This window comes from Myotis myotis, unplaced genomic scaffold (assembly GCF_014108235.1).
Source record: "Myotis myotis isolate mMyoMyo1 unplaced genomic scaffold, mMyoMyo1.p scaffold_m19_p_18, whole genome shotgun sequence".
Classification (NCBI taxonomy): domain Eukaryota; kingdom Metazoa; phylum Chordata; class Mammalia; order Chiroptera; family Vespertilionidae; genus Myotis; species Myotis myotis.
In genome coordinates this window covers 18,577,140-18,591,583 of record NW_023416322.1, presented here as the reverse complement: position 1 = coordinate 18,591,583, position 14,444 = coordinate 18,577,140, and the positions used below count along the sequence as shown (strand labels likewise).

Below are 14,444 nucleotides of genomic sequence, written 5' to 3'. Positions count from 1 at the left end.
CACTAGGCGGCGCCGCGGCCAGAGCTAAGAAGCAATTGGGCGTGCAACCGAGTCACGTGACCCCTCGGGGTTTCCATAGAAACGCTTCTCTGCGGTCCAGTCTCGGAGGTCTCAGGTTGGCGGCGATGGACACTGGGCGCGGGTGGCCTTGTTTTTTGCTGTCGCCGCCGCTGCCGCCAACGAGCTTCATCCGGGTCCTGCGTCAGGTCCGGCTGGGCCGGACTTGCCTGTGAGGTGGGATGGGCTGGCTGTCAGACCAAGTGCCCTGCAGTTGGCAGGAGTATGGGGCGCAGTGATGCACGCCCGGGCGCCCAGCATCCTTCTGCTTGTCGGAGACATTGCTTCGGACCTTGCGCTGCCCGCGGCTGCGTGCCTGGGCCGGGAGCCGCTTTCCCCGGGGTTGGGACTGCGCTGCGTGCCCAGCGGGAGGTACCAAGGACGGAGTCCAAAGGTCGCGTTTTATCCGTTGGTGCTGATGACAGCACCGCGGCGGCACCTGCAGAACCTGAATTAGGTATCGTATCCATTGGGAGGGAGGGGAGGTGTCTGCGCAGGGGCTGGGGTCAGGTGGCAAAACTGGGGTGAACCTGTGGTTTGTGCGGTAGGGTCGGTCACTGACATTTTAAGTAAGTAGTTATTTGGAGCGAGAATGCTAGAAAAGCAATGATATGGGCGAGTTGCGTTCTCCGGTTCTGAGGGCGAACTCAATGTGTAAGAATGAGTGGAAACCAGATCTTTAAGGTTTACATTTGTGATTTCAGATTTGTATGATCCCTTTAGGCCAGCCTTTTATTTTATTTGACATCCCCATTTCTGAGCGCAAAGCCCTTACTGAGGAGGGAAAGGCGCTAAAACTGAGGAAATGGTAAGTTGTGCTGCATGGATAACAAGGAAGTATAAATATTTTCACAACAAAATTAACTTGGACATTTGGCTGGACACTCAGGTGGCTTTATGCTTTCCTGACATCCTATCGGGTGTGGTTTCATTCCACCTCTAGCAGAAGGCCAGCTGTTGCCCTGTTCAGGATCCCCACCCTTGGTTTCCTGTACTGAGTATAATGAAAAGCACTGGGCTTAGAATTAGTAAATCTTGGCTTGAATCTTGACTCTCTCACTTGGTCGATTTGATTGAGGGACGGCGATTAAACTTCTCTCAGATTCTTCACTGGGAAAGTGGGGTTAACAATGTGTACGTAACAAGGGTTAAGCACAGGGAAGTGTTTTTGCAGCTCTGAAATTCTACATAAATATGAAATGCATGGTACCTGTGCACTGATTTTGGCACTATTCATGTAAATTGCTTTATGATACTGTGTGTTCACCTCGCCGCCTGGAAGAGATGGGAGGATACTGGAGGGCAGAGGCTGTCATATTTCTTTTGTATCTTCCTTTGGGTCTGGAAGGTACTCAATACATTCAGGTACTCAATTATTCCTTGATGAAGTGAATAAAATGTGAAAGGCATGGTAGTTTGAGAATCACACGGAGAATAATGAACCAGTAAAAAGAAAAGATGTCAATGTCAAATATTTGTTGCACATATATCCGTATATATATATATGTATGTACATATGTGTGTGTGTGTGTGTGTGTATATATATATATATATGTGTATATATATATATATATATATATATATATAGAGAGAGAGAGAGAGAGAGAGAGAGAGAGAGAGAAAGAGAGAAATAAATAGAGACAGAGACCCTTCAGGAATGCATTTTCTTTTCTAGGGAGGAATAAGTAATGTGGCCTTTTTCTTTTCCCAATTAAATTTTCTAAAAAATATTGAGGTGACAAAGCAACATTTCTTTAAATTAACGTTCAAGTTAATGAACAAACATGCTGGTAAGAACTCCCCCAATGATTGTCTTAAGACAGCAAAGGGAAATTTTCTACCTGTTGGTGATCTTTCTTTTAAAAAGTCTTGTTCCAAAGAATCAGATCATTACTATGGTGAATGACATTATATAACTTAGAATAAGTATTTTTAATATTCTTTTTTTCAGTTTCAATTTTTTGCTAACTTTAGTAAGGGCTAAGCAATATACTGGTTTGATGCTTCTAAATCAATATATTTTTGAAGAGAAAATTGAACATTAGAAGCACTATTGAGAGCAAATGGAAACAAGGGTTCAAGAGCTAATACATCCCTTCTCTTACATTTCTATTCTTTTGTGTTAGGTGTTACTTAGGAAATTTCCTTCTTATCTCATTTTAGAACTGGGGGAGAGTTGTGGAGTAGAAATCAACTTAAGGGAATAGTGAGGGTAATTTAAAAAATCGAGTTGCTCAAGGGTATAATTGTTTTTGATTGCTCAGAATTTTGCTCTGTATGTGTTAAATACAATTAATTCTCAGCCACATGATGTGTATTACATTTGAGATGTAATAATGCCAAAAAAAATGCGCTTTTCCAATGCAGTGTTTCTTATTGTCTCACACTAAATACCTTGTACATAGTAGGTACCCAACATTTCTATTTAATGAATTAATAACCTGACAAAATAATTTTGGAATCATATATAGAGATTGAGGGTTGGGTTTTTTTTTAAACCTCACCTGAGGATCCAAGGATATTTTTTCATTGATTTTTTAGAGTGTGGAAGAAAGGGAGGAGGAGGAGAGAGGGCAGGGGCGGGGAAAGAAGGGGAGGGGAAAGATTGACATCCACTGGAGAGACACACCTCAATTGGTTACCTCCCACTCGTGCTTAGGGATCGAACCTGCAACCCAGGCAAGTGCCCTTGACCTGGAATTGAACAGAACCCATCTGTTCTCAGGCCAATGCTCCAACCACAGAGCCAAACTGGCCAGGGTGAGATTGAATATTCTTTAATGAACATCTTAATTATCTCCCTAAAGCATTAAGGAAATTTCTGTGTATGTGAAGAAACCCATCTTTAATTATCTTTTCATTAGAAAACATACATTATTCCACTTCCTTGCAAATTACAAATTTCTTATGTTAATCATGGCACTTCATTCCTTGTACATAATAGTATTCTCCCTATTTTAATTTTCCAAAGAAATGCTTATCCTTGACATAAAGGATCCATGGGGCTTTAAGACATTTTTTTTATTGTGCGAATAACTTGGTTTGGTTCATTACTAAAGTAAGACTGAATCAGAATTTTGAGGTTAATGCTGCATGAGAGTATATAAGCTTTTTATTTCTGTGATGATGCAAACAGCAAAAGATCATTTTAGTTAGAGAGTATTTTGATAAAATTATCCTATAATAGGTTTTTCCTTTCATATATTTTAATCCAAGTACACTTACCTACATTGTGCTTCTTTTCCCCAGACTTGCCACTAAATACTTAAGAAACCAAGGCCTCAAATCCTGCAGCGTGGCAGGATGATTATTTGAAATGGCAGTGAACTCAATGTTAATCAAATATGTCAAACATGTGTTATAAATAGAAAATAAATAAATTTCAGTTCTGGTGATTTAATGATGATTTAACTTCATGATTCTCTAGCAACATCATTACTACAATAGATAAATACTTTTTTTTTTTTTAGCATATTACCTATAGACTATATTATGGTTTAATGACTACTTAATATCAAATGAACTGGTTCTGTGTTGAAACCACCAACCTTCAAAACATCAAGTTTTTTCTCTGTGATTAATTTTAGCTTTACATAATTTTATGACTACACATTGAGGTAGAGTAATAAGATGGACTATTTTACAGTGAGACCTTTATTTCTTTATATATCAGTACTTCAAAGACTAAAAAACAAATCTGTACTCCTGTATCAGGAAAAAATTTTAGTGCTAAATGAAAGAATAAATCGTGTGTGTTAAACATTTTTGTGAATGGGACTATATCTCTACTTTTTTTACCTGCTTATGATAATGTAAAAGGAAGCTATGGATTTAAAAATTTACTTATTCCATATTCCTTTCCGCTACTGGGCTCTGTTATTAATGCTAACAGTTGTTTTAAGCTTACATTTCTTGTCACAATATACAAGCATAATATTTGAGATAATAAGAATTTATATTTTCTTTTCCAATATTTACATCACTTTTATTTTTCTTATCTTATTGCATTAGCTAGACTCTCAAAACAGTATTAAAAAATTGGGGAACAGTGGCCTTCTCTTCTTTGTTTCTGTTGTAATGGAAATGTCTTTGGTATTTTACCCATTTATATTTTCTGTTGCTTCATGATCTTTAGGCATGATGATGGAAATTATCAAATGCTTTTTGGGAGGCTCTAATGATAAAAATCATGTCGTTTTTGATCTTTTAATTTATGAATGTAATGAATTATATTTCTATATTTTTCTGTAATGAACCATCCCCACATTTCTAGAATAAACTCTATTTGGTTACTATTTTAATTGCTTGGTAAATTCAAGTAGTATTTATTTTGTTATATGATTTCAGAATCTATATGTATAAGTCATATTGGTTCATAATTTTATTTCTTTGTGCTGTCTTTGTGCGGTTTTGATGTTAGGGTTAGTCTAGCTTTATAAGATGAATTGAGAAGATTTCCACCTTTTTTTTTTTCGGTACTCTAGAATAGTTTGAATAATAGAAAGTTTCTATGCTATTATTTCTTTGAAAGTTATAGAATGTGCTCACAAAATTATCTGGGCTTGCTAATATTTTTAGAGGTAGATCTTTGATTATATTTATCTTCTGTGATTATCAATTTTTTTGGCTTTCTTCTTCTTTTTGTCAAATTTAGAAGTTATATTTTCCTAGTAAACCATGCATTTCATCTAGATTGACAATTTATTGACAAGAAGTTGCAAAAAATATTTTCTCATAATTATTTTAGTTTCTTCCATGACCATGGGTCAATGGCCTTTCTCATTGCTACTATTAAATATTTAAGCAAAATATTAAAATCAACATTTTTTCTCCTAACCTGATTGTCACAAATTCTAGAAACATACTTTTACTTCTTATAGAAAATAGTCATCTCAGACTATATAGTTTTGATAGAATTTGAAAGATCTTACAATTCCTATCCTTTTCTATCATCCTAATAATATTTTATTAATAATAGCAACCACTTGATGAGTGTTTATTGTTTCTTAGACACTTGGTTAGCAAGCTCTTTACTGTACTTACATAATTTAATCATTTGTACCCCATAAGCAGCAGACCTTTTTAAATGAAATTCAAGATACCTTGGCGGTTAACTGGTTAATCCTCAGATTAGCTGTAGGGCCTAGGAATTAAGTGTTCCCATTTTATGAATGAGAAAATTAAGGCTCAGAGAGATTAGGTAACTCAGCCAATGATAACTAGCCAGTAGCAGACTGGTATGGGAAACAGGACAGTCAGATTTTGAAGCTTGTGTTTTTAATCACTTCATGGAACTATTGCTCTGATAAATGTCATCTTAGAGCAGGTAGAGCTGAAAGGAACCTAAAGATCTTGCTCACGTCTCTTGTTTTACAGACAAGGAAATAGAAGCTACTTGCCTAGGGCCATGTGTCTTTATGCTCTCTCGTAATAGTCTCTTGTTTAAGGCTTGACCATATTGGCTTGGACTCATGACTTGTCTAACATTCTTCTTCCTAGCCCTAGTCATATCTAATCAGTACAAGAATTTAACTGCCTGAACACTTTTCTATAGTTCTGGCAGCATTTCTCTCTTTGTTATATACCAGGTTCATATTTGAAAGACCTACCTAATAGGATGGTTGGATTAAATGAGTTATACATGTAAATACTTAGAAAAATGACATGTAGCTCTCAGTAAATGTTAGATAGTAATAATATTATTTTAAAAATTTTAATTAGTAGAGGTTACCATGCAGCTTTCCTTAAACTCTTGGAAATAAGATGAATTACATTTCATTTTGTGAGTTAAACATTTTGGTTTGCATGTACTAAGAATCAAAAAAAGAGATGTAACAACAGTTTAAAGAGAGAGGATTTGCTCCCAGGCCAGCAGGATTAAATTGTAGCTTGATGAACATTCTGGGCCCATCTACTAGTAAATACTGTCCATGGACAGGTGCCCTTGTGTATATCACACCATTTCATTTCAAGTGGCAGATGCTTAACCCTGGGAAGCAGAGACTGAAAGCACTAAACATTTGAATCACTTAATGAGCTCTTCTAACCCTCAAAGTAAACTTCTAATTATAGTAGCTCCTCATGTAGTTTATCTGCATGGTAAAGCGGCATAGGCTGGACAACATGAATATGTGGTTGCATGTCCAGTAGTAAGTCTCACTGGAAATTAGTACATTAGCTTTCTGCTTTTACGTGTCATTCTTGGGAGCTCTGTTAATCCAGGTCTGCTCCTGATTAATAAAGCCATTCTCTCTGTATTGACTAAGTGGGAGCTGAACTTACAAAACTGAGAGCCAAACCCTGGACCATGTTAGATGTACCAAGGTAATGATTCCGTCCCCCACCCTAATCAGTGTCTTAGATCTCTCAGTAACATTGTCTTCCTGATCTAACTAGTACAAGGTTTAACTGCCCCCAAGCACTTTTCTTTTCTATAGTTCTTGCAACATCTCTCCTTTTGTTATATACTTGGTATCCAGGTTCACATTTGAAATACAAATTCATCATAAATTTCAGACTGCGTTTCTAACTGAATCCTTTGTAGCTTGATTGATATTGTGGTTTTCTTCACCACTTTAGAGCTAGATTTCTGGGCAACGAATTGGATCTACTTTTTTTTTTTTGAGGAGTCCACAGATGAATAGCATTCCATTTTGTGAGTTAAACATTTTGGGCAGATCTCTCCCACGGCAACTAGCTTCAGAGCTGCTCCCGGGCCTTCCAGACTTGCTGACGCCATTAGCGGAGTCGCCCATTTGGATCTACTCTGATAGTGATCAGAGATGCTGCATTTGTCATGTTGGGGTCTTTTTTTTTTAAAACTCTACACCCCAAATTGTCGACATGGTTTTGTGATCTACTAAACTTTAAAAGTATCTCTTTAAATAACAATTAGTATATATTCAAAAAATAATTATATTCCAATAAGTCTATAAAAAATTTCAGGTTAACAATAGAAATTACTTTAAAAATTTTTTATTTATTTTAATCATAACAGACATTCCTATTTTAAACATTTTTCTTTTCTTTTAAGAGGGAAGTGAGGCAGCAAATGTGGTTTAATGCACATGCTCAGAGGGTTAGTCAAAGAGCCCTCCTAGAAGTGTGTTTTGAACAAGAGTTTGAGACAAGGTATAGATATGCACTGGTGAAAAAGAAGTGGCCAGAAAAAAAGGGAACTAGGACCAATTATGCACTGGGGCTATGTCAGAAGGAGGAGGAATGGATGCTAACAACAACAAAAAAGATGTCCATTGCAGGAGAGTTAAGTGGCCACTTGGCTGGAATGGAGAAGACATGTTGGGGAGCAGGGATTGGTAAAGTTCTGAGATGTAGATTCACAGCCTTGCTATCTCTATTTTGCCTGGGATATTGTGCTAGATCCTAAAGGGAAACTAAATAAGTGAAAGAGACAGCGCTGGACCTATAGGAATTTACAATCTTGCTGATGAGACAGGGCAACAGGAAGGTAGAGGAGTAGCTTTGGAAGCCAGTGAGAGGGGCTTGGCTGTTACATGGTGTGTGAGGGGAGGAACCTTGGAGAGTCTCATGTGTCACCTGCCTCTCTCATCCACTCAGGAGGCAGAGGTCTGGGCTGGGAAAGATCAAACCCAGCGCGTGGCTACATTTCAAAAATCAGTTTTTGTAGCGATAGCTAATCAATTAGCAAAAGAGCTTTTTCCCCACACACAGAACTATTTTGAACCACTTTAGAAAAAGAAAAGAAAAGGCTGCCTAAAATCTTCTGTCCACAATGAACAATTAATGGAAAATCACTGGTTTGCTTTTGCAAACAGTACTGAGTATCAGTAACTTCAGGCTGTTTTCCAACTTTATAGTAAATCTTTATACTAAAACCAATTTAGGAAGCTATTTGGTCCACCGGCATTTTCAGTGGAAAGATGATATGGGTAGACCGGAATAACATTTTCTTTTTTACACCAAAATATTAGCAAGGTACTCATGGCTCCACTTGGATACTGTCATTTTCAAAAATAAAGGAAAGATAATAAGTTGCTTATAGAAACATTTTGAGTTATATTTAAAATAGTGTAGCTTTATAATAGTTAAGCTGGTAAATAATTCAGGTTTTGCCTATAGTGTATCAGTTTAGCTCCATCTTGGATCATACCTAAGAGAGAAAGTTTCCAGATTCTTGCTGGCTATCTTCTAAGTCTTCTGTTAGCTGTTTGGTCTTACGTTGCAGGAATGTCCATTTTATTTCTTCCCTTTCTTTTTCTTCTTCTTGTCATCTGCCTTGCTGCTACTTCCAGACTGTTCTGTGAATTCCATCGTCTCCACGGGCATTGCCATGGGAGGCCTTCGGAGGTCCTTGGTTTCCTGGGGTGACATCTGCGGCATATTTAAATGCCTCACCACATTCCAGGGCTTATATGGGCTTTGACCCACCTGGATTGGTGGTAGGTCTCGGAAAGGCACCAGCACAAACACGACAGGAACCCTGAGGCCCGGTGTCAGACTGGGTGGTGATTGTCCACTTGCCACTGGCGGAGACTGTCCAGGAAAGGCACTGACGAAAGGGTAGCTTTCTAAAGCTGCCTGAGCTGTTACATTCGGCTCCTGCTTTGCCTGGGGCAGAACATCAGTGAAGTAAGGTTTCACTCCTGTGATGGCATGGATCTCATATGCATTGTGCCTGTCCGCCAGTGCTCTCCCAGTTAAAATGGGTTGGAAAACAGTTGATCCCAAGACACCGCTCACAAAGTTGTTGAGGAGAAAATGCCAGAGGCCACCACTTATTGGGCTCAAAGTGACCTTGGGCCAGAGACTCGCTAGGCTCCGGAGAGCTTCGCGGTTCCAGGCCGAGGCAGGAAAGTCAGGGTCAGTGTGATAGAGCTGAGAGAAGTAGATGCTAAGAGTGACGTCTGGGTACGTCGTCAGGAAATTGTACATCTTGCTGATGCAGCAGTGGTCAGCTTCATTACAGGGGGAGCGGTTGGAGTACAGAATGATGTGCCGGATGCCGTCGTTGTTGTATACGGCCCAGTCGAAATAACCGTTCGTCTCAAACAGCATCGATTCTGGATGGGTATTGTTCGTCGTGCAACTGCTCGCGTGGCCCTTTTGCACCAGGCCTCCGGTAGAAGTTTTCAGTTCATAAAACGTGAGGTGCTTTGTTTGAGGATAGGTGGGTCCGTAAGGGAATCCAAAAATCTGATAAAATTCTGTGTGGGAAACTCTTGCTTCTTCGCCTGTCCGAATATGGTAAGGACAGTTAGCGCACTCTAGAGAGAAACTTAGCCAGTAATAAGGTTTTACTATTGTCCCACGATTTGCTAGGTATTCCTCATATAATGGCTCCATTGCTAGTTTTGTCGTCTCCTAGCTGGAATCCTAAACAAGGAAGAGAGAATATATGTAAAACCAGTGCAGGAAGAACTAAAGACAGTGCATTAATTTACTGAGTCATATTTTTCTTTAAAGCAGCTGGTGTGATAACCATGGTAGCATTTTGAGTCTAAAGGATAATGATATATATCCATAGATTAGAAAGCTCAGGATTCAGCTTTATTGAGACTCCTAAGGAGGGGAGGAGGCAAAAGAGAAAGGCTTTATACATTACCTGTTTCGTAGATTCTGAGGCAGTAGAGCAAATGGGTTAACGGTACAAGTTCTAGAAACAGACTTGTTGCAAATCAGGGCCCTGCCACTTACCAGCTTAGAGATTTTTGGCAAGTTATTTAACATCCGGGAGCTTCCTTGTCTGTTAAATGAGGCTCAGAATAGTTCCTACCCCATAAGGTTATTTTGAGGATTGAATGATAGATAAAGATGCAATGCGTTATTATGGGCCCAACACATAGTAAGGTCTCGATAAACACTTAGCTCTCAATAGTAATAGTACAAGTCCTAGGGTTATCTAGATGATTCTTGTTTAGGAAAGTCCAAAGAAATAAACAGGGGTTTTGCATTTGTTTGTAATGTTCTTTGTCTCTTTTCTGAATATGATAGTGTCTAGCATATCATGCAGAGGTGCTGCATATGCTTGCGTCTCAAATCACCTATTTCTTCTAATCATCCTATATAATAAAAGGCTAATATGCAAATTGACCAGAGGGTGAAACTACCAGTCGCTATGACATGCACTGACCACCAGGGGACAGATGCTCAATGCAGGAGCTGCCCCCTGGTGGTCAGTGTGCTCCCACAGGGGGAGTGCCGCTCAGCCAGAAGCCCTGACCTGGGTTCACGTCTGGCGAGTGCAGTAGTGATGGTGGGAGCCTGTCCCGCCTCTGCGGCTCCCTAAGGATATCTGACTGCCGGCTTAGACATCCCTCGAGGGCTCCCAGACTGTGAGAGGGTGTAGGCTGGGCTGAGGGCCACCCCCCACCCCCGCAGTGTACAAATTTTGTGCACTGGGCCTCTAGTTGACAATAAGTTGGAAGTGGTTATCCTTTTGGGAATATGATCATGGAATCTATTTACTTGCTAGAGACATGTGGACCATCATGATTACACCCTTGGAAGTGCCAGGTGAGTATTTTTGGGTCATGGATATGCATTCTCAACATTTGAGAGTTTTATTTCCAGTGGGTGGGTCTTGTTAGAGCAATTTGGAAACTTTACTATTCTAAAAGCAATAGGGTTCTTAGGATATTTCAGATAGTTTCTGGGATGTTAAAACTGAACTGTTAAGATCTTTAAGTAATTATTTTGCCTTTAAAAATATTTCTTCAGTTATCATTATTCCAAAGCAACAACATAGGCATTATAATATAGTTTAAAAATATTGTAAAATAACTTTTTATTATATGAGTATTACATGTTTCTTGTAGAGTTTTTATAATACGGATGCATAAAGGAAAAATAAAAACTCATGCCAGTTTGTATCAGTTTCCATTGCCATTGACAGGTCTATTCCCCCAGTCTTTTTGGTATGTATGCTTGTTATGCCAACATAAATAAAATCATGTTTTTTGTTTTTTTTATATTTTATTGATTTTTTTACAGAGAGGAAGGGAGAGGGACAGAGAGTTAGAAACATCGATGAAAGAGAAACATCGATCAGCTGCCTCCTGCACACTCCCAACTGGGGATGTGCCCGCAACCAAGGTACATGCCCTTGACCGGAATCGGATCCAGGACCCTTGAGTCCGTAGGCCAATGCCCTACCCACTGAGCCAAACTGGTTAGGGCAAAAACCATGTTTTATATTTTGCTTTTTCACTTAGTATTGTGTCATGAACATTTTCCTATGTTATTAAAATTCTTCAAAAAGCACAGTATCCACGCCTAATTAGTGTCTTATTACATAACTATAGCATTCAGGTTCTTGTCTCTTGTTATTATAAGTAACACTTTGATGAATATTTCTTTAAATAAATCGTTCATATATCTGAATCTTTTCTTTAATGTAGATCACTAGAAGTCATATGACTAGATCAAACTCTCTCACATCACTTCCTAGGAGGAGAATTACATTCCCAGATCCCCTCAGTCAGCGCTGTATTTGATCTCCAGGCTGAAACCTGCAGAGTTCCTTGTATAATCCCATCTTGGGCAGAAAATATTTTAGGGCCTCAATCCAGCTCTAGATGGAATGTGACTTTACTCATGCCACCATCATCCTAATGGCTAGTCTCTCGGCAGTAACCCTGGGCACCACACCCGTCATACTCCGGACTCCTCCTAACGACCTAACCTCTGTCATGTCATCTTAGTCCGCAGGATTGGGGGGTTGCCTCAGTTTCCTCCTGAGCATTGCATTTCCTGCTGAAACTGAATCCCTGCCCTGAGGCTTCCTTGACTTTGCACAGCTTTCCCTCGGGGCCCTGGACTCTTTCTGCTTAACCCTTGGCAACAGGCGGACCACCTGGGACCTGACACCATGTCACCCTGATCCTGAGCGCTGTTTTCTCCCAGCATCCCTGCTCTCTCGGTCTTACCCATGGGACTGGGTCTCTCTGAATATCCAAACGTGCTGAAACCAAGCCCAAAGTCTCTCTTTCTTTTGACTCTTGTGCCCTGGATCTGGCCTGCCATTGGGTGGCACACCTGATATCCGGGTTACTACTCAAATGATAATTTCAAGTCACCCATAGAAAATTTACAGATTGATTTGGCTAAAATATTATGGACCTTTTCTGCTTTTTTTTGGGGGGGGGGGCGGTGAGTGGAGTTAACTCTATATAATGGTCCCAGAATTGCCCTTTTGGGACGCAGAGTTCTTTGTGTCTTTCGAGATGAAGGCGGCCTGGAAACCCCAGCACTCCCTCCTTTGCACTCTTCCTCTCCTGTGGCTATGCTAGCAGCGGATGGCGCATCATTACTCTCTGTGAGGAGGCCTGAGGGCTGGCGGCCTTCGGGGTAATGGAGGGAGCTCTGGAGTCTCCTTCTTGCTGATAGCCAACTCTTCGGTGTCACCTGACCCTGACTCCCTACTGGCGAGGTCTTCACTTTTTCAGTCTTCGTTTGGGATTGTTCTTTGACCTCTCTCATCTGAAGGGGAGCAGGAGAGAACTCCTGGCCCCTTTGAACTCTGGCACAATTGGTGGTTCATATCAATTAGCCATTGAGCACAGACTGTCTTGTATTGTTAACTTTTGGTGTCTGTCCTTTCATTCTGCCCTCATCAGGCAGAGACAGGCTCCGCTTAGCCCAGGTCCTACCTCAGGAACCTGGATTGGTCACAGGTGGGTTGGCTGACTTGTTTCCCAGCATCCTGTGTCCCTATCACCTAGTCCAGTGATGGCGAACCTATGACACACGTGTCAGAGGTGACACGTGAACTCATTTTTTTGGTTGATTTTCTTTGTTAAATGGCATTTAAATATATAAAATAAATATCAAAAATATAAATCTTTGTTTTACTATGGTTGCAAATATCAAAAAATTTCTATATGTGACACGGCACCAGAGTTAAGTTGGGGTTTTTCAAAATGTTGACACGCCGAGCTCAAAAGGTTCGCCATCACTGACCTAGTCCTTTTCTTTCTTTTTTTAAAAAGTAAATCTTTAGCCAGAACCGGCTTGGCTCAGTGGATAGAGCGTCGGCCTGCGGACTCAAGGGTCCCGGGTTCGATTCCGGTCAAGGGCATGTACCTTGGTTGCGGGCACATCCCCTGTGGGGGGCGTGCAGGAGGCAGCTGATCAATATTTCTCTCTCATTGATGTTTCTGGCTCTCTATCCCTCTCCCTTCCTTTCTGTAAAAAATCAATAAAATATATTTTAAAAAAAAAGTAAATCTGTATATGGAGTTGGGGGGATGAGAAGAGATAAACCAAAGGATTTATGTACTTAATATGCATAAGCCCATGAACACGGGTAATAGGGTAGTGAAGACCTGGGGTGGGTAGGGGCAGGGAGAATGGGGGTAAAGGGAGAGGGGAATGGGAGATCTCTGTAATACTATCAACAATAAAAATATATTAAAAATAAATTAAATCTTTATTGTTGAAAGTATTACATATGTTCCCCTTCCCCCCCTCCCCCTTCACCCCTTCTAGCCCGCCCCTGCCTCCTGCCCCAGGCCTTCACCACCCTATTGTCTGTGTCCATACCTGGTCCTTTTCCTTCTGGTCTGTGCTTCCAAATGCAGATCTGTGGGCAGTGAGGAGCAGAGAGCTGCATAATCAGCTCTGTCATCCGGTTGTGAGTGGCCCCTGGACTGTGGCCGTGGGAGGACGGCTTGCCTTACTTGAACATAAATGAGACAATCTGCTGTCTTGTCACCAGCTAGGATTAGCGAGTGCTGCTGAAGCACAGTTTGCACTGGAGTAATGGGAGAAGGGCGTTTGCCTTTCCCAATCTGTGCGCAATCTGTTAGCAGCTAAAAACAAACGTTAGCAATTATAATTACCGTCATTTTGCCTCCAGGCTTGGATCGCACTCCAGGTGTTCTGGGAGATGGTTCATTTTCTTCTTTTTTCCCCTCTTTAAATTCGAGGCCCCGTTTCAAATAGCTTCAGACGACGGCTGTACTGTAAAGATTCACCTTCTGTATCTCGGTTCAGGACTCTCTCACGCTGCGGGGTGTCTGTTAGTTCACTTGAACTTTGCTGTCCCAAGTTAGAAAGAGCTCGCTGAGGTGTGGCTGCTTCTAAGAACCCTGTTGAACTGGTGCCATGGCAACGTTTGCAAAGTAGCTACTGCTAGGATACAGCTCTGACACTTAGTACTTTATGTGCATTTCAAACCACCTGTTCCAAAGATGAAAATACACATGAACACACATTCCAGCCTGGATGAAAGTGTAACATTTGACTGCTTAAATGAACTGTTGGGCTCCCCCCCCCACGCCCCCAAAGCTGTTAGAGTCAAGTTCTGAGGTCATGCTGCTCAGCACCTTTGTCCTGATCTAGTATAGGTTCCAGGCTTGGTGTCTGGACAAGATTTGCTGGTTCTGTGTCCCGTGGAGGCTCCAGGG

General features: G+C 40.7%; 2 protein-coding genes across 2 annotated transcripts in view; one reads left to right on the top strand and one right to left on the bottom strand.

Moving 5' to 3' along the window:
• The first annotated feature begins 99 nt into the window (after nt 1-99).
• Nucleotides 100-14,444, top strand: part of RGL1 (ral guanine nucleotide dissociation stimulator like 1) — a 215,798-nt gene continuing 201,453 nt past the window's right edge. The window contains exon 1 of the mRNA XM_036342704.1: nt 100-514. The gene's annotated coding sequence lies outside the window, so the exon portion shown is untranslated. The remainder of the gene's footprint in view (nt 515-14,444) is intronic.
• Nucleotides 7,065-14,306, bottom strand: APOBEC4 (apolipoprotein B mRNA editing enzyme catalytic polypeptide like 4). Its single transcript, XM_036342708.1, has 2 exons — nt 13,878-14,306; nt 7,065-9,411 (listed from the first exon to the last, which is right to left on the bottom strand). Exon 2 carries the CDS (start codon nt 9,379-9,381, stop codon nt 8,275-8,277), a length of 1,107 nt encoding a protein of 368 aa, XP_036198601.1. The 5' UTR covers nt 9,382-9,411; nt 13,878-14,306; the 3' UTR covers nt 7,065-8,274.

Excerpts from the sequence above, each read along its gene's own strand:
- APOBEC4 (XM_036342708.1), bottom strand. The coding sequence starts at position 9,381 with ATGGAGCCATTATATGAGGAATACCTAGCAAATCGTGGGACAATAGTA.